Genomic DNA, 19,345 nt, shown 5'->3' with positions numbered 1-19,345 from the left:
ACGAGAGAGGGAAGCGATCATGGCATCGCAAGGAGCAGAAGCAGGCATGGACGAGCAGCGGGTATTTTCTCGGTGAGGGAGAACAAGAGGAGAGGTACAAACTCATGTTAGATGCGCAAAAGAAGAGGATGGATTGGAACCGGAAGAGGGCGGAGAAGAAGGTAGAAATTGAGAGGGAGAAAATCGAGTTGGAGAAGTAAAAGGCGTCGATCAAATGGGAGCTGGAGAAGACAAAGACTTTTGGAGAGATTGAGCTTGAGAAGGATAGCTTGCAACTCACACAAAACGCGGAGTACGCGAAGAGAAAGGGGAGGACGCAAAACAAAAAAGGTTCTGGAAGTAAAAGTGTATTACACTATTTATGAATTTTTACCAATCCTACTTGAATTGCTACTTACATTAAGGCACAAAGGATGGCAACAAGGAGGGCCACCCAGAGGTTCCATGGAAGGGCGATGTCTTCCCTCACTGTGCTAGTATGCAAGTCGATCTGGGACGGAAGGAACGCAAGGGTTTTTTGACACAACTTTGCTCCTCCAACCATCCTTCTTCACACCATCCAGAAAGCAGCGATTCTTTGGGCGACCGCGGGGCCGAAACATTTGGGCCACATTCTATCGAAAGAGTAGTGCGGATGTGTTGTGCACCCCATGTTTGGGGCTTTTATTTTCTTGTCCTCTGTAACTTGAAAGACCTTTTCCCTCTCCTGATTAATGAAAAGGGGTAAATCTTTTGCCCCACGTTTCAAAAAAAACATTAAGGGAAAACGGTAAAACAGACAGTTGATTCTGTTTCCTTGTTCCATCTAGTGGTTTTTTTCTAGGCCACGCTCGCTATTCTCATAAGCAATTTTATAATTAACGTTACACTCATCATGTATTAAACAATAGCGGCTGATTTCAGAATGTACTTTCATGCTCGAACACTCATACTAACAGCAAGATAAGAAACAATTGAGTCTCTGCCAGCTAGTACTTTTATTACAGTGGTCGGGTTGAACAGGCTCAACCAGGATATGATGGGTTACCTCGGACCGCACTGAACGTTTCTATTACCCGTCTAAGGTGAGCTCTGCTCAAGCCGCGTAGTAGGTCTTGCCCCCGTGCCAGCCGACGGGGATGACATCTGCCGCCGTGACACTCCAGGTGACGGGGATGACATCCCCCCGTGTCACATAGGTACCTTCCACCTTGATCGTAATTGGGGCTACCATCTTCCTAGTGGCTGTGAATTTGGGGAGATCATGGCGATCGCCGCGATCAGCATCCACCCAGTCCATGCTCGACTCATCTTTGAAGTGAACCGTCAGCTGGCCGGGGTAGGCATCCCCTGGCACATAGAGGAGTACGACAGTGAAGCGCTCCGATGTGGCGCTCGGTTCGACGAGGTAGGCCATGCTGGATGAGTAGCGGCAGTCAACTCTGCAAAATCCTAGTGTTAGTGTACATACAGAAAGATGTCAGAGAAGAGAAACTTGACGTATCCAAACTTAATTTGCCCCCGACTTACTATTGGTACGTTACAGGAACAGTGGGTGACGCGCGCAGCTCGGATTCTCGGCCCGGCAGGGCCATCGCGGAAAACGCGTGGCCGCTCATCTCAATGACGTCGTTGTCGACGCACGGTCCGCCGCTGCAGTAGTCGGCGAACGTTACCGTGACTCCATCAGGATTGCACGCGGGGTGTCGACAGCCTATGTTGACGCATCCGCCGCATCCCATGTCGGCCCGCTGCGGCAAAAACCATTGCGTTGAACGGCGGCTTGGCCACCGCTGGCCCGTAACCGCATACTCCAGCTGGAAAAGAAAAAGAGCAGCAGAATGGATGGGAACAGATAAGCCAACATAAGCAGCAGAGGTGCGTGCATAGAATTGCAGTGTACTATTCGTTACGATTACCTTCATTCCCCGCGCCGTCGGCATCGCCATAGAAGGCGGCCGTCCCCTTGGTGCAACGATCCGGCGTGCAGGTGAGGGCCGATGCCCCGGCAACAGAGCCGGCGAGCGCAACTGCTAGCAGGAGGAGCAGGCTCACGCGGGTCGTCGCCATCCCTTTCTTCTGTCTCTCTGTGTGGAGTCGTCTGTGTGCGTGTGTGTGTCTGTGAGGCAGAGATCAATGGTGGCGGAGGTACTGGTATTTATAGCCCGGAGCCCCGGACGGCGACGTGCAGCGATGCAGGATTCGCGATGCACGACGCACGCTTCTCCCGGTACGCCATGCACGCTTCTCCCGGTACGCCATGCCAATTCAGGGCCTCTTTAATTCATAGGATTTCCAAAATACGGGAATAGGAAAAATATGGGATTAGAGTGGAATGTCGTCTTGAATCTTATAGGATTGTACGAGTGTTTGATTGTGCATAGAAAAAACGCAGGATTCTTTCAAACAGATTTGAGTGGATGGGATGTTTTCTATGAAATCTAGTGCAAATAAATCCTATGAAAAAATTCCTATGGTTTACAATCCTTCGAATCAAACAACCAAGATAGAAAAAATTTCTAAGATTAGAATCCTCCAAAATTCCTTTGAGAATCCTTTGAATCAAAGAAGCCCTAAGTATACAAGTTGAACAAAATTGAAACAGAGTGATTAGTCCGGCACCACGAATCCAGCCTCAATATCGCGACGGTGTGTAAACAAGAATAGAAACATGCAACCTCCCCGCATGTTCGCCATTGGGAACACGCAAGGTTTTGGATCGCAAGGATGCCTCTGCTGTCATAAAAGAGATGGTGTGATACACTTGCGGCTAAGGTAGAATGTCAAAAAGGAAGTGTCAAAATCTGCAAGCAAGGCTCACTAAAAGAATTATTGCATGGGGCGATACACTTTCTTTGGCCCGGAAAGAGGCGATGATCAAGTCAGTCGCGCAAGCCATCCTCACTTATATGATGGGGGTGTTTAAACTTCCAATGTCCGTGTGTGATGATCTTAATAGGGTGGTAAGAAACTTTTGGTGGGGAGCTTCCGGGGGAAAGCGCACAACTCATTAGCAGGCATGGCCCAAAATTCAGAGGCACAAACTCAGTGATGGACTGGGGTTTCGTGATGCGTTTAACCAGGCATTGCTGGCGCGGCAAACTTGGAGGCTTTTGACTAAACCTGAGAGTCTTTGTTCGCAGGTATTAAAAGCCCGTCAGCCCGCGCCACGTCGACCCAACAGGTGGGCCCAACCTGTCGGATTCGCTGTTTTCACAGCTAAAACGGCCCGTCGGTGCTCTGCGTTACCAATTAGTCCCAGAGTTGATGGTTTTTTATGACATGACTCAAATGTGATACTGACCTGTTACCCTAGCCCCAACTGTGGTGGGTTTGGGTAAATAACTCAAGGTACTACAGTAGTATGGACGGCGACGTGCAGGCAGCGATGCCGGATTCTCAGCGATGCACGATGCAGGCTTCTGCCGGTACGCCATGCCAATTCAGAGTATGACGTCCCAACGATATGGTCAACCGATGGAAGATCAAATGGCATGATGCATCAGTATGAAGGCAAGTTTTAGCACATGTAACAGAACAACCGATTATCTGGCCGGTTCAAGAGTAAGAAGAAACATTCAATATGTACCAGAAGAGTAACATCGATCATCAAGTTAAACATGGGCATGAGACTATCAAAGTTAACCCGTGCCAGAAGCAAGGCAGCATCCACTACGGTCATACGAATAGAAAAACTAATTAGCTAACATTAAGTTCAGTAATATGAGCAGAAACATAAGAGAGAAAAAGCAAACAATGGCAATGGAGGCAATAAAACTACGAAGCCATAGTTAGGCATACAATAGATAGCTTGGCTCAATTGCCTCCGTGAGTGCCATTCCATATGAACTTGATGTGAATAGTTTGTGAGATAGATGACCACAAAATTATTTTTGTATAGGCAATGCACTTGAGATTTGCTTTTAAAGCATATGGACAGTGAGCGATGGTTTCCCCCTTCTAATCTTAGAAGGCGAAGACCCAGATCTGTTATTCTTTGATCCCTGCCGCCTCGACAAAATTTTTAAGACCAAGAGGATTGTTGTCAGCTTGGACCTAGCAAGATATGTCATAGTAATCATTAAGCAATCACATTGGTAAGCAACACTGGAGGGCACAGTAGAACCAAATATATACATGTTGACCATATCTTAATCATGATAGATCCAGTTTTCTGAAAATATAAACAACCAAGCTTCTATCAAGCCTAAACCCACTACTGGAAGCAAAGTAAATTTCCTTATATACGGTGACTCTACCGGCAGTTTGGTTTGTTTGCCTGTGTGGGTGTTGACTTGCTTCAGAAGTCATAGATACAAATAGAAGCATAATATGTGGTTTTAGAAAATATATCAAGTTCTAAAGATAAATAAAACTACTTTCAGTATATATATAGTAGATGCCATTGCAGATAGCACTCCAATACTAACATTAGAAAAGGTAATCTGGTTTTGGTCACACCATCAAAAAATTAGATAAACACCAGATGGCAAACAAAATACATGTTAAGCCTCCATCCTTGTGATTATTGTTTTTCTTGTTCCAGAGCTCCTGTACAAATGATTTACATGGTGATCCGGAAAAAGTTGAAGCAAGCATATAAATAGTGACCCTCCTAGTGAGTGAACAAAATGTAAAAAAAACTCATTTTCATTTAATGCAAACTATGATTCAATCTTTCTTCTTTTTCCAACAAAAATGTTAATATTCAGAAGGTAGTTGGAGACAGGGCTACACCTTATGAAGGTTTTAATCTTACGGTTCAATGAATTGCATAGGCAGAGCACACAGTTGATGGATTCAAACTATTTTTAAGAGATGATGTGGCAAGGCTAAGAAGATGAAAATAATTAAGAAGAAAAGTTCATGCTCAACAACTTATGAAGATTTAACTGGGTAGTGCCTCATGGCAGTCATCAACCTTTGAACCGTAAGATCAAACTGAGACTCAAGCCTGCATAACCATAGGAAGAAAAGGATCATCAACAAAGAGGACAAAGTGAATCAGGAACCAGTTCCTGGTTCCTCTAAAAAATCATTCTAAATGACAAACTGTGAGAAGAAAAAAGAACTGGTCTAATGACATAGATGTGTTAAACGGCAAACACTACCAAGTCAGATCAAATACTCAGCTTATTTCTGTCCCTTTCCAATATTAAGAACGATTATTAAGTAACCAGGTACATAACAAAAACAAATAATGCCTACATAGTAGCTCATCTCTCTTAATACATCTACACTGATTTCGATGTACAGTTTAGGACCAATGGAAAACCAGAAAAACACAAACAACTCACACAATAAAGCTAAAACTAAATACTGCACGCCGTCGAGACCTATCTGGCGTGCAACATCTGTCACTACAGAAGGACATCGGCATCAATCACAGCGGTAGGGCCATCAGCATAGCCAACAGGAATTGCAGGCTGAACCACGGTCGCAGCTACTGACTCCAACATATTTTTGAACGTAGATATGATACATGATTGAGAATACCTAATCAGTAAAGCACCACTACCCAACCATAAACATAGAGGAAGTAATATGAGCCGAAATCTCTAATGGCATGAAAAAATTAGAGCATGTTTGACATATCATTTTGAAACTACAAATATGAAATAAACTACAGCCAAGAAAGAAAACTAAGTAGCTAGAGAGCATACACTGCTTTCTAATAGGAAAGAAGGCAACTTAACTGGCAAGGTACTGCCACTGACTCCAACATGAAAGAACGAAGGAAACTTTTGTAACCAACCTCTGCCATGCTCATGTTTCTTTTGTAATCAGTAGAGTAGTTGCAACCATGCGCATATCACTAAGAAAAAAAAGAGAAGGTCACGACTTACTTAATGTTTGACGGCGGCAAGAGCCACGATGGCATCGGCGGCGGTGGTGGCGTCCGATCGCCAACAACCATGCATATATCAAGTGCCATGATATGTGAGGCAAGACATAGGAATACAAGAGGGAAACAAAACAGAGGCACACATGATGCATACTTTACCATACAAACTTAAGGCAGCAAGAGAGGCCCCTATAACTTGCTGGGAGCATGTCTTTCTAGTATAACAAAGTGCAGCTTACTCTTAACCAGATTAAATCAAGGATCAACAACAAACAATAAAAGATCAAGAACAACTCATATGCAATAAAGGTATGAGAGAGAAGAAATCTTTACATAAGACGACTATAAACACCGGAGCATAAATAAGCAACACCTTTAAATACAAATAAAAAGGATCCAGGGTTCATTGCATAGTGGGCTCAGATCTGACTTTCCTCGATCATATAACCTACCCCCGTCTCTTATCACCAGATCAATCTTTTTATACAGTGGAGCTGCCCTGGTTATCACTCAACAAGAATGACCATCCAAGGACAGAGCAACAAGTATCACAGGATCAAAAAGGATTCTAGAGACAAGAGGGAGGATTCAACTTGATACCCACAGGTGCCTCGATTGCTCGAAGGCACACTTATTTCAGACACGGCTAATCATCATCGCCCCAGCACGAAAGCCATCGGAGCATAAATAAGTAACACCTTTAAGTACAAATAAAAATAGTTCAGGGTTCATTGCATAGTGGGCTCAGATTCGGCTTTCCTCGATCATATAACCTACCCCCGTCATCTCTTATCATAGATCAATCTGTTTATACAATGGAGCTGCCCTGGTTATCACTCAACAAGAATGACCATCCTAGGACATAACAACAAGTATCACAGGATCAAAAAGGACTCTAGAGACAAGAGGGAGGATCCAGCTTGATACCCACGGGTGCCTCGATTGCTCAAAGGCACACTTATTTCAGTCAAGGTTAATCATCATCGCTCTAGCACGAACACTACTGGTCAATTTTGCAAATCCAGGAGCATAACTATACAACCAGAGCATCCACATGTAAACCAGATCATCGCAGGAACTCCTATGATAGAAACCAAACATGAACTCAGCCTGCAAACCCTAGAATAGCATGCATCTACAACTAAAGAGCTCAAGTAGGAACCGATGCATGAGCAGGGAATAGAGCATCAACCAGACGAGCACCACATCAATATAGCCACGGCCATGTCCAATGCAGTAGCCGAAGCAGATGAGCAGGAGGAAGATGGAGCTCACCAAGGGAGGTTGTAGCCGAGGCAGTACTCAGTGGGCACCGGGTTGCGCCTGAACACCGTCCAACCGGCGAGGAACCACGTCGGAGTTACACCTTGCACTGCCCCGCCGACGAGCCTGCATACCATAGGAAGAAAAGGATCATCAGCCAAATTAGGAACCAGTTCCTGGTGAAGAAAAAAGAACAGATTCTGATTCCTATAAAAATCAACTTTAGATGACAACCCCTGGTAAGAAAAATCAGGAAGCAACAATCTTAAAGGGAGTAGCATCGATCCCTAAGCCACACAAGCATCATACAGCAGCAACTACAACCTACACCATAGGGGGGGAATCCATAAATGCAAGGCATAAGTGGGAAAAATTGCAACAAATGCAAGGAAGAATATATTACCAGGAGTCTAAAATAATATTTTCATTCAGCAAGGTGCCATGGCTGAGTATGCCTGCCCATCCTAATTGTCAATCCTTAAGACAAACTATTTTGTGCATAACGGTGAACATTTTTTATCTTTCTACAGTAAGAAATAAAAGGTTTATTATGGCATTTCATAAATGATTTAGTCGCGCCTCAACATATAAGAAGTAACAATAAACCAGAAGAAACAATTATGTCTTTGCTTTCCCTCTATATAAGTAAGAATAAAAGGTTTATTATGGCATTTCATAAATGATTTAGTCGCGCCTCAACATATAAAAAGTAACAATAAACCAGAAGAAACAATTATGTCTTTGCTTTCCCTCTATATAAAGAATGTCCTTATTATTCCTAGGAGGCATGTTGCCATCAAGTTTCTTGTTGAACTGCCTAATTTCGACATTTAACAATGATGCATATCATTTTAGAAGACTAAATACCTTACCACTACAACCATAGTCACCGTCATCAACTTGCACATCCTAATTTTGACATAGTAACCTTTAATAATGATCGGAACCTGTATTGAGAACCTAGTCGCCGTCAACCACTACAACCATAAACAACACAAATAAATGATGTAACCAGCTCATACAAATTTGTGGTTTTTCTTCTCTGCGGAGCTTATACTAATATTTCTACATGCTAACAACACAACATAACATCATACTCAAATGTGCATCTGCTAATCTAACAAATATCCCCATCTCAAACAGAAAGCTGTAGATATTTTCACACAGTCGATGGCCAAATCACTGTACTGAATTTAATCTAGCTCCTGAAAACATCACCTGGATAACAATTGCAACCACGACATATTTGTCCTATGATTATATGGCTAAGCAAGGACCAAACTTCTCTAGTTACTTAAATACATGCAAGCTGGTGCAACTAACTAAGATAAAGGTTAATAGAAGTTTCCTAAATAAATTTAGGTTAAAAGTCAAATCAACTAAAGTTTTTTTGTTCTTGCTATACACTGGCATATGGGATCGGTAACCCACGCACTCTGCTCCAACCCAACAAAAATAGAGAAAACAGAGCATCAATCTTGCTTTCTTTAACGCTAGAGAGATCGGTCCCAAAAGGCCTTGCTCAGGAACCAGCAAGGCATCATGTTGTGTTTCCCACAAAGACCATGGAGCATAAGCAACTAATCAGAGAAGTAGACACAAACTTGGTTACCTAGGCTCGAAATGCAGGGTTGGCGGCTACTCACCTAGGCTCGAAGTAGCTGTCTGTCGTCGGGTCATGGACAGTAAGGCGGGATAGATTCATCTTGGGTTCCTCTCCCTTTGTGTGGTGGCGGCCTGAGCTTCTCCTGCCGAGCGCCAAGGAGGAAGAGATCGAGCAGAATCGGTGAGTGGGTGACTTTCGTAATGCAAAATCGGTGAAACTAAAAACGCATGCTATAGTTTGAAGCAAAGAAGTAGCATACGCATTGGAGACATCATTGTTTTAATTATAGAAGTGGCATCAAATTAAAAAATACACAAAAATAATCTAAGAATATTATCATTATAGAGCAATAATTTCTGAACTTGGTGTCTATCAAAAGTAAAATAATATAAGGAAATCTCTCTACTATCACTACAACATTGCAAACCAAACCAATCAGTAGTATAACAATCAGATCGATGATAGGGGCTTTTTCCCATGATTTCCATGTAAAATAGCATCAGTAGTACATGAATTATGCATAATCACGTTTTTGTTTGTGTTTGCAATGCATGGTGTGTTATCAATAGCTTCTCTGACCAATAGGTAACAACCATCTCTAGCTGAAAATTCCATCACATATCATGCCGTGGATTGAAAATCTGGTACGTTTATCCGATGAGAACACCTACAGATTATGTGCGGATACAAAGCACCACGATGGCAGCCCCAAGATAAGGTGTGTGAAGGAGGAGGGGAGAGGAGAAGATCTCCAACCTCGAGCCGGCACAAGAGCTGGGATAGTGCGGGTGTGGATGGCAGCAGAGCGGGCACAGAGAAACCGAACGTATGGTCTCGATGTTGTTCTTCATGCCGTCGTTGCACGCCTCCCTGCACATCACCGGCCAAAACAACCACATGCATGAACATCTAGCTCACAATCACATAAACCTGAGAGTTGTGTATTCTCTCATAACTCGTACAAAACATGAGTTGTGTATGTATTCTTAGGAAGATATTAAAATTGCATCAAGTAGCAGGCAGTCTATTGTATACATTTTTTTACAGCGGTAATGTGAATATAAGATAAGATGGTAGTATAAGATACCACAAAATATGCTACAAACATGTATATTTCATGGATAGATGGAGTGGCCTGAAATTGCATGCAAGAGGTTGAGAAAAGAAGAAGAATACTTGTTAAAGAATTACTGGAACAAAGGCAAAGTCTGCGAGAATTCCCACAAAATAATGATTTTGGACATGTATACTTGGAGAGGTGTCACCACTACATCCATGAGACCACCACGGACAGAGCTACAAGAAAGTAATACAAAAAAAAATTCTTATCGATGGTCGGATGTGCACATTCTATCCATTGGTATATGTCGAAGAATGTAGTATTACTTTGACATTTAGCAAGTTGAATGGATAGTACATAACAATTAAGGCAAGTCATTTTTCCAAAAGGTGCATGAAACTCAGATATCAGTCTATATAGCACACCATGGTAGCTAATGAGAGAGAGATCGGGAGAGCAACCTGCAACACCCAGGTCAGGTTCTACGCGGTGATCAAAGAAGTTGCGCGACAAAGTAAGCAAGCGCACCCAGCGCCACCAGTCGCTAGTCAGAAGCAAACTATTATTAGGAAAGAAGAGGTGCATCACAATTGCTCATTTTCGTGTTAAGAAATTAGATTGACACCAGATGGCAAACTGTAATACATATACAAAGATCAAGTACTCTCAAGATGCATAGCATCCATTAAACTAAATTATACCTTTTGAGCGCGCGCACACACACACCGCAAACTGATCTGGAACTTGGAAGTATGTTCTTTTTAAACCATAAATCTTACATGCAGCTTTAAATTTAGTAAAATTTTAGTTACATTCTTTTTAATTTTCAACACCCTGGAACCTAGATAAAATCCCCCAGTAATATCCTAATCGCATCAATTGCAAAACTACATATAGTGAATAATCAGAATCAGACATGTAGCTGAACCCAGTCCCAGTTTGCTGATCAACATAGATAAGATTCGACTCCTGCAGTAGCCAATATCCAATTCCAAACAGAGAGAAGATTATACAGGGTCTAAACAATCTCTAAGAAAAATATTATACAGATTGATTGATTAGTACGCAAACTGTCGGTATATATAATATACCTGATCCCAACCAAACTCATTCCAGAGTAGCGACATGTTGTCTGCTATGTGGAAGGCGCCGTTCTCGTAGAAGAGGGCTAGCTCGCTGCAGTAGCCGGGCCTTCCCATCAGCCAGATCACCACTGGGTCCTCCTTGTGCCACCTGAATTCGAAGAAGTAGAACAGCCTCCACGAAAAAGTGGCAGATGTAAGGCATAGGATCATCATGAGAAACGCAACATGAACGAAGAGGCTGGAGGCTGCATGAGTGAGCTCACCTGGCGTCATGAGTGGTGGGGAGGCGGTAGCACTCAGTGTGGTGCCCGAGGTTGCTCACCGACGTCACAACAACGACTTTGGATAGAATCACCGCCCAAAAGGATCAAATATTCAAGTGTGGCGCATAGTTCCTTCAAGATAAAAGGAACAGCTGACTATGTGATGTTTCAAATAGTCCGTCCATAGTAGTGTACTGTGATATATTCAAGTAGTCCATCCAAAGTAGTGTACTGTGATATAAATATATAACGAATGATCACTTACTGATTAGGATCTCCTCCATAGCTAGCAATAGTATCACAAATAAATGAAAATGCCTCAAAAGCATCACTGACCATGTCACTTATTGTTCCTTGGGGCAAATTTCTGCAAGATATATTTACATATTTCATCAACCAGACATATGTCAATCTATACTTACTCGCCTAGAAGTCATGAAATTAGATAGAAATGCCATCAAAGGGTAAGCACCTATAATCAATGCAAGCGACTATAATTCCACGCTCCGCTAACCGTCTTCCAAGAAGAGCACCCCACGCCCTGTAACTAAACAGAATCATGACCATCAACAACGGAAGTCACGGAGAAAGGTGTCTTGATATGTACCTTATCTCCTCCTCTATATGGACCAGCTGGTGATAGATGTGTGGCTGTAGAGAGAGAGTTGACAGTAAACAAACCGAAAGCAATGAAAAAGGAAAACAAAGAGACTTATTACATAGGTGTATTATAAATTTTCTTGAACGGGGTATTAAATTGCCTTTCCTTTAACATTATCAAATTCGACATAATCCATGCTTTCATGGATATTATACATAGGCTGGGGGGACATTCATGCTTCCTTGAAGCACTGGTCTAATATAAAAAGAACCTTTGCTTCAGAAATATAAGTTGAAAAAAAAGAGCTGCTGATATACAATGTAAGAGTAGGACAGAGAAAATACTACACTAAATTCCTGCTCCTGTCATTTAACTAAAAAGTGAAAACCTAACCAAATATTCAATGGAATTGCTTATACTCTTCGTCCCAGCAAATCTTTCAAGTGTGTACAGAACTGCTGATGGAACGTAAGCCTATACACTACATAATCTGAACTCTTTTGGAAGGGAATTAATAAGAAATCCATAAGTTGAAAATTACTGAGTAAATAAAAGAGCACACATATTACATATATAATCTTCCCGGCAGTCTATAGGAGTTTTGTCGAACACCTACAGACAAATCTTGAGGAAGATAAGCTACCCTTCCAATCTAAATCATCGTCACACCAGCATCCACCCCTTTTCTCATCACCCAGATATTCACAACATCCATACAACCTGGGAAGTATATCGTGTAGAGGAGCTCACCCACAAATCTGCCCTACGGAGGGGCACCTCTTGCTGCTCCACCTACTGAGTCTTCATCCGAATGCGCAACCCATGCACCTCCTGCAAAGTCCAAGATGTGATTTAGGGAGGAAGAAACGCATCAGAAGATTGAGCTTAGATAGGAAAAGAAGAATGGGGGCGGAGAGGACACGGAGATGGCTTACCATGCTCATCTTGGCGTCCTCTCCGGCGGTGCGGACGTAGCACGAGCTACTCCTGTTGAGCACCGAGCGCAGCAGCGGCGTGAGCAGTGGCCTGTGCCCTTCGCTGACCTGCACCCCTCCGTTGCGCCGCGTCGTCGTCGTCGTCCTCGTCGTCGACGCCCTGCTGCTGCGCATGTGCGGGCGCGTGGGTGCGGGATTGGTTGGGTCGGCGCGGGCAGGGGATTCTGGGGTTTGGGAGGGAGGGGACAGGTGGGTGGGGTGGGGTTGGGGGCTGGATGGCCGAGGACGGGAGGGGGCGCTGGGTTTGGCGTCTTGCCGGTTCAGACGAGACGGCGGCGGGCGGCGGCGGCAGCAGGCGGTGGCGGGCGGCGGCGGGGCAGGGAGGCGGGCGGTGGGCTAGGGATCAGGTGAGAGGCGAGCAGGAGAAAGAGGAGAGGGAGAGGCGCGAGTGGGAGAGGAGACCGCCAGGTCCTCTCAGCGGAGGCGGCGGCGCGAGCGCGAGCGGGAGAGGAGGCGCTCGTAGCTTCCGCTTGCTCTTACCCCGTGAATTCGACCCCTTATCATTGCAGCATTTTTGAACGTTTCCTTTTTTTCTGAAACAGAATAAAAATGCATGAAGACAGAATCGAACACGCGACTGCTAACCAATGGATGCCTTTGCCACCAGGCCACTACGAGTTGTGTGGTAATAAAAGAGATGGTGTCCAATTAACTCGACAGTGAGCGTTTGAATTCAAAAATTTCAAAATATTCAAGATATTTTGCTCGGTATGAGTGTTTCTCGAGGGGGGACGGTAACCACGCGAGATCACAAAATTTCACTCGGTACCCAAAACGCTGGGAGCACACGATACATTTTCATTTTCACATGCCACATGGAGGCTCATCCTTACATTTGTGTGATAACCACCGTAATTTCGTCCCTCCAACCCGTCTTCAACTCATTTTTTTTAGATTTTGTATTATCCGATGCGTATTAATTTTGTGCGCAAACTCGTCTAGATTTTGTACTGGCAGAACGCCCGTGCATTACTACGGGCTATCCGCAATATCTGTAACACTCAGGTTCAACACAAAACCCCTATCCAATGACACACCTTCCCTTTTTCTGTCGGAACCTCTTAATTCCCGACCGGTTTTCCGCAGTAGCGGGACATTTCTCCTTTTTTTTCTTGCTGGAGCCACCTCCTTTAAAAGCAGATGACGTCCACCTCATCTTGGCCGTTCATTGCAATAAGGATAAAAATTTTCATGTTTACAATATAATAGAGTGGGTTAAACTAACACATACTATTGACACAAAACATCAAATAACTACAGGGATCATTCTCAAATGTGCATTCAACTTTGCAAATGCAAATTGACATTGAAGGAGAGTGGCAACGTGAACGTATTCCTAGTCATGGAAAGGTTTTTTTAAAAAAAGAGGAGAAAACCCCATCTATGGATCGTCCCATTTAGATACACAGTGATGTGAAAGGGGGCAGGCGGGGTGCGCCAGTTTCTGATAAGCGGACATCAGATAGAAATTGGAGGACTCCCAGCAACGCCCCTCGCAGGACCTACATTTGGCCTTAAGCTAGATGAGCTATTCTCGCCGAAGGGAATAGCTCCTCACACAAGTAATTGAGCCGGCCCCTTAGCGCACACTTAAAAAAAAGGGAAAAGAAAAGTTGGAGCGCACACAAGATTTGAACCCCGGTATAGTGGGCGGAAATTTCAGGGTAAAACGCCCGATTTTCTATTGGTTTTTCATTTTTTACACCATTTCTTTATTTCCTCATATTCACTATTTTTTTATTATTTCTTTCTTTTTCTTTAGTTTTATTTCTTTCTCGGTTTTCAACGGTTCATTTTTTTCGTTTTACTTCGTTTTTGTTTGTCTCTTTCACGTTTTTATTGTTTTTTTTGTTTTCCCTTGGGGTTTCCACTAGTTTACCGGGTTTTTATTAGTTTTTTTTCCTGTTTTTATTTATTTCCTTTTCTGTTATTACTGGTTTTTTCCTTTGTATTGCTTCGGTTTTATTTGTTTATTTCTTGGTTTCCAATGACTTTTTTATTTTATTTTTCTTTGGTTTAATTTGTTTATTTCTCTTTTTCCATTTACTTTTCTTTTTCTTTTCCTTGGGGTGTCATCGATTTTGCACACACACTTCTATCTATATATCTAATACATTTTTATTGGTTTTGTAATACATGGTTAATATTTCTTCTCTAAACATCTTGCGTATATATCCAACCTATTTTTAACTCAAATTTAATATATTTTACTAATACATAGTCAACATTTTTTCTATAAACATTTAAAACATTTTGAAAATATTGGATTAACATTTTTCAAAAACATTTTTTTAAAACATAGTCAACATTTTTCTATAAACATTTAAAACATTTTGAAAATATTGGATTAACATTTTTCAAAAACATTTTTTTAAAACATAGTCAACATTTTTTCTATACACATTTTACTATTTTTAATACTTGATTGAAATTTTCCAAAAAAATGCTAAGATTTGTTAATACATGGTAGACATTTTTTCTATGCACATTTAATATTTTTTAAATGCTTGATTAACTTTTTTATAATAATTGTTCAACATTTGTTCAAATGCTTGATTAATATTTTTATATACATTGTATGAAAATCATCAGTTTTTTAATACATGTTTAATATTTTTCCTATACACATTTAACATTTTTAGAATGCTTGATTAATATTTTTCAAAGACTTGTTCAACGTTTTTTTTCAAATGCTTGACTAACATTTTTATATACATGATCAAAAGTTCATCATTTTTCAATACATGGTCAACATTTTTTCTATGCATAGTTAAAAAAAATACTTATTCAACATTTCTAACATTTTGAATATACATGATCAAATTGTATCATACACATTGTATTCTTCCTGTATACATTTTTCGTACGTGGTAATTTGTTCCTATTCACATTTAACATTTTTTAAATGCTTGGTCAACATTTAAATAATGTTTTATGTAGAGTTATTTTGGTTATAATTTTACTTAGAATACTTGAAAGTATAAAAAAAGAAAGCAAAAAACAAGAACAGAAAAGTGAAAAAAAAAACAACAACAAAGCTATGGCTCCCACGTGCCTGGGCTGGCCCAACTCGGGCACGTGAGGAGGTGTTTGCGTGGCTAGGCTTGTAATGAGCTCGGCCCGGTGATACTGCTGGGGCTTATTTAGAGAGCATGCATTATGCTTTGGACTCGTTTCGACAGGCTAGCTTACGGCCCGTTCTGATGCTTACGGCTCAGTGCCGGCGATATATGTCTCAAGAAGAAAATGTCGTCGTCGATCGACATGCTGTCAGCATTCTTGGGGATTACTTGCTTCCCTGCATTGCAAAGCCATCACCATCACCATCACCGTCGCATACACACAGCCGGAGATGCCTTGCTTTCAACACGCACGCCCAGCTCGCCGATATACCAAACCCAAGCCTCCGCCCCGGTGTAACCTGGGATTCCCGGTGGCCACGTTAAAACCCAGCCCCGCGCGCGCCCATGCAGAAGAACAAAGGCCAGCTTACTGATCCCCCTCATCCATTCTAACCCTGCTCGCCGGCGACCAGAGCCAAGCTAGGGCGGGAGGTAGCTAGCTAGCTAGACGTGGGAATGGCGATCGGCGGGATCATCGGCGGCCACCACCGGCACTCCGTGGTGGCGTCGCGCGTGGCCATGTTCGCCCACCTGCTCTTCCTCACCACCGCCGTGCTCATGCTCGTCTGGCTCCTGCGCTTCCGCGGCGGCATCAACATCCAGTCCGACGACCCCGAGCAGATCTTCAACGTACGTTCCGGTTAATGCACACGCACAGTTCCTCGATCTCTCTGTTCTTATTTTGTTTACAGAAACAGTTCTGTAGATTAAACTGGCCGGCCTTATGCACTTGCAGTATTGATCTCTCCTTTCTGTGATGCAGGTCCATCCCTTTGTGATGACATGGGGGTTCATTCTTCTCATCGGTGAAGGTACGTCCAATGCACACTGCCCTGAATTGTCAATGTCGTCTTTATTACCAACTCCCAAACACAGTGACCTTAAGTCCTTAACCAAGCTTTACCTTTTTGTGGGAATCGTAACTAAGGTTTAGGGGAGATAGATATACAAGTATATGAGTGTACATGAAGTTTAGCAAAACGTCGCAACAGAATCATTATTAATTGCCAAAAGCACCTGAAGGTGTAGCTGTTGATGTTGCTACTGCTGTTGACATGGCCGAAATTCCATTGCAAAAAAAAAGACAAGGTGTGAGTGTGTCACCACACTACATTTTAGACCAGATTGGTACGTAGTAGGGCTTTCTAGGTGTTTGGTGGCCGCAAAAGCACCGGACCAGTCTCATTCTGAAGTGCCAATGAGTGTGCTGGGTGGGCGTCCATGCCAAAGGTCACCTCGGATGATGCCGATAATGACCACCGTGGATCGCTACGTTTTCCTGCCAAGCTCATCATCCATCTCGCAACTGGCATACGATTGGTACATTATCCTTAGGCGAAATTAACATGTGCCGTGGTAGCTAAAGTCTTACAACATTTGTGCAGCCATACTGGTGTACACGACGATCCCGATGAACCACCGGGCGCAGAAGATGGTGCACATGCTGGTGCACCTGGTGGCCTTCGTCCTCGGCGTCTTCGGCATCTACGCGGCCTTCAAGTTCCACAACGTGGCCGTGGTGCCGGACCTTGTGAGCCTCCACTCCTGGATCGGCATCGGCGCCATCTCCCTCTTCGCGCTGCAGTGGCTCATCGGCTTCGCCGTCTTCTGGATGCCCGGCACGCACGAGCACACGCGCGCCGCCGCGGCCCCCGTGCACGTCGCCGGCGGGCTCGTCATCTTCCTCCTCGGCGTCTGCGCCGCGCAGACGGGGCTCGTCCAGAAGAGCGCCAGCGCCACGCCCGGCACCGAGGCCAGGCTCATCAACGTCACCGGCCTCTTCATCGTCTTCTACGGGGTCACCGTCGCGGCCACCGTCATGCTGCGCATCGCCACGCGCTACCAGTAGCTCGGTCGGTAGCCCCTCTTTTCGATCGGGTGGTCGGACACCGGCCGCGGACGCCGGCCGCCCGATGAGTCTGTGTGCATGTCTGTTTGATTGGTTGGGTTTCTTTCACCATTTGTATCTACGGCTGGTACATTTTACGTGTACATGTAAAGCAAGTTTGGGTGGTTTGCATTGCATGGCGTGTGTACGTAATGTCCTACTGAACCTTTTCTGCAACAATTCTAATCGGCTCGTTCACAGGAGCTTCGCAGAGAAACTCTGGGCTTCTCAATTTGTCTCCTTCTGTGTGAAGCATACACCACCCGCACGATTAGGGATGCAAGCAGAACCTACAAGTATATTAAAAGTCGATCGTGTGTAGTAGTTACTCAAGATTAACACGTAATTGGCTTTTGATATATCATACCTGTATGTAAACTTCGCATGATACATGCTTGCACCCATAGCCGTTACATACCACGTGAAGGTGGTTCTGCCAAGGTTGTCACCTCAATCTGCTCTGAAAATGGACCAGTGAAAGCGTCGAACCGGTTAGCCCCAGACTTGGCAGATGGCTCGGTCAGGGCCTCCGGCTTTAGATGTTAGGCTTAGGTGAGAGGTCTGGGTATGTGGCCCAGCTTGCACCCCTTCATCATTTGGATAGAATTCAGGCATCAAAATGGTGGATTCAGGAATATTGTTGGTCTACTTTATAAGAGCAACTCTAGCAGATGTTGCCAAAAATGACACTATAGCAATATTGACGCCGCATGATACTTGTGGCCATTCAGAGACTATTCGAGGTCACCTAAAATGCATTACATGTGGTAAGTGACATTTCATTGCAATCAAAACATCTATAGTTTCAAAGTTCCTAGAATCTGGCAAACGGAAACTTGAGTCGGAGCTGATGACCTACATGGAGGGTTCTCAGTCGTGCTACTCCGGTCTCCGGTTATTGTGGAAGCAGATTGCACGGAGCCAGTGAAGATGGTTCAACATGCTAACGCGGATCACTCTCTATATACCGCTCTGGTGAAGGAAATCTAAGCCATAATTATGGTGTCCCCAATCTTGTATCACGCATGTAAATCATAGTCAAAATACTTCTAGTCACTCTTCGGCAAATTATGCTCGTGTTGAAATTCATACAACGGTTTGGTTTGGGTTAAGGCCGTGCCAATCTCTCCAAACTCTGTCGAGCAGAGTGTAATCCATGCTGATATGAGTAAGACTAGCCTATTCACAGAAGAAAAAACGAGCTTAAAGGTTACTTGAAAGGAAAACCGAAAGCCATTTGTAGGGAAACAAAAGCGAAAGTGCGAGTGATGGCTTGACGCGGAAGGTATTTCTTGCAATATGCGAGTATGTTATTGGACGACCCAATTCTGCGTCCAGCAGGAGCTGTCTTCTAGGCGCATCTTTTTGCATATTTCCCGTGTTGCTTTTTATCAATTTTTCTTGTGGTTTTTTAGCTTCCTGTATTTCTTTAGCAATTTTCTTGATATTTATTTTTATTTATCTTTTATCCTTTTAGCTTTTTTTCTTCATTTTTCTGTGTCGGTTTTCGTTGTTCTTTCTCTTTCCAATGATTTCCTTTGTTGTTTTCCTTTTTCTTTTCCTTCTTTAACAGATGTCTACATTTTAAGTACACATTGGACATTTTCCTTATCCACGCGTAACATTTTTTATGCACAT

General features: G+C 43.4%; 3 protein-coding genes across 11 annotated transcripts; 1 reads left to right on the top strand and 2 right to left on the bottom strand.

Annotated features, from left to right (window-relative positions):
* Positions 1-807: 807 nt before the first annotated feature.
* LOC125553456 (expansin-B4-like) lies at positions 808-2,378 on the bottom strand. The gene is made up of 3 exons (XM_048717237.1): positions 1,899-2,378; positions 1,510-1,796; positions 808-1,421 (listed from the first exon to the last, which is right to left on the bottom strand). Coding segments are annotated over exons 1-3 (318 nt in total). The 5' UTR covers positions 1,929-2,378; the 3' UTR covers positions 808-1,420.
* Positions 2,379-3,666: 1,288 nt separating this feature from the next.
* On the bottom strand, positions 3,667-13,213 carry LOC125550415. 9 transcript variants are annotated; one of them, XR_007301606.1, is made up of 10 exons: positions 12,638-13,207; positions 12,453-12,533; positions 11,709-11,752; positions 11,574-11,648; positions 11,367-11,468; positions 11,102-11,233; positions 10,845-11,010; positions 9,450-9,563; positions 8,734-8,835; positions 3,667-7,213 (listed from the first exon to the last, which is right to left on the bottom strand). XR_007301606.1 is itself a non-coding variant. In XM_048713408.1 (6 exons), the coding sequence occupies exons 2-6, from the start codon at positions 10,862-10,864 to the stop codon at positions 6,788-6,790; spliced, it is 468 nt and encodes a 155-aa protein (XP_048569365.1). In that variant the 5' UTR covers positions 10,865-11,010; positions 11,102-11,358; the 3' UTR covers positions 3,667-6,787. The 9 variants fall into 9 exon arrangements, 3 of the variants coding, with proteins under 3 accessions (XP_048569365.1, XP_048569364.1, XP_048569366.1); XR_007301605.1 differs by having other exon boundaries at positions 11,574-11,642; positions 12,638-13,206; XR_007301607.1 differs by having other exon boundaries at positions 10,215-11,010; positions 11,574-11,752; positions 12,638-13,213.
* A 2,887-nt stretch (positions 13,214-16,100) lies between these two features.
* LOC125553455 (probable ascorbate-specific transmembrane electron transporter 2) lies at positions 16,101-17,844 on the top strand. Its single transcript, XM_048717235.1, has 3 exons — positions 16,101-16,449; positions 16,583-16,631; positions 17,205-17,844. Exons 1-3 carry the CDS (start codon positions 16,276-16,278, stop codon positions 17,666-17,668), a joined length of 687 nt encoding a protein of 228 aa, XP_048573192.1. The 5' UTR covers positions 16,101-16,275; the 3' UTR covers positions 17,669-17,844.
* Positions 17,845-19,345: the final 1,501 nt, after the last annotated feature.

This window comes from Triticum urartu, chromosome 4 (assembly GCF_003073215.2).
Source record: "Triticum urartu cultivar G1812 chromosome 4, Tu2.1, whole genome shotgun sequence".
Taxonomy (NCBI): Eukaryota; Viridiplantae; Streptophyta; class Magnoliopsida; order Poales; family Poaceae; genus Triticum; species Triticum urartu.
The sequence above is the reverse complement of the archived record's forward strand: the minus strand, read 5'-3'. Positions and strand labels throughout refer to the sequence as shown.

Coding starts and splice junctions, on each gene's coding strand:
- LOC125553456 (XM_048717237.1), bottom strand. CDS start 1,928: ATGGCGATGCCGACGGCGCGGGGAATGAAG. Junction 1,797..1,898: donor CGACGGCGCGGGGAATGAAG/GTAATCGTAACG, acceptor TTTCTTTTCCAG/CTGGAGTATGCGGTTACGGG.
- LOC125550415 (XM_048713407.1), bottom strand. CDS start 9,592: ATGTGGTTGTTTTGGCCGGTGATGTGCAGGGAGGCGTGCAACGACGGC. Junction 8,836..9,449: donor AGCTCTTGTGCCGGCTCGAG/GTTGGAGATCTT, acceptor GGCGCTCGGCAG/GAGAAGCTCAGGCCGCCACC. Junction 7,214..8,733: donor GACAGCTACTTCGAGCCTAG/GTGAGTAGCCGC, acceptor TATGGTATGCAG/GCTCGTCGGCGGGGCAGTGC.
- LOC125553455 (XM_048717235.1), top strand. CDS start 16,276: ATGGCGATCGGCGGGATCATCGGCGGCCACCACCGGCACTCCGTGGTG. Junction 16,450..16,582: donor ACCCCGAGCAGATCTTCAAC/GTACGTTCCGGT, acceptor TCTGTGATGCAG/GTCCATCCCTTTGTGATGAC. Junction 16,632..17,204: donor CATTCTTCTCATCGGTGAAG/GTACGTCCAATG, acceptor ACATTTGTGCAG/CCATACTGGTGTACACGACG.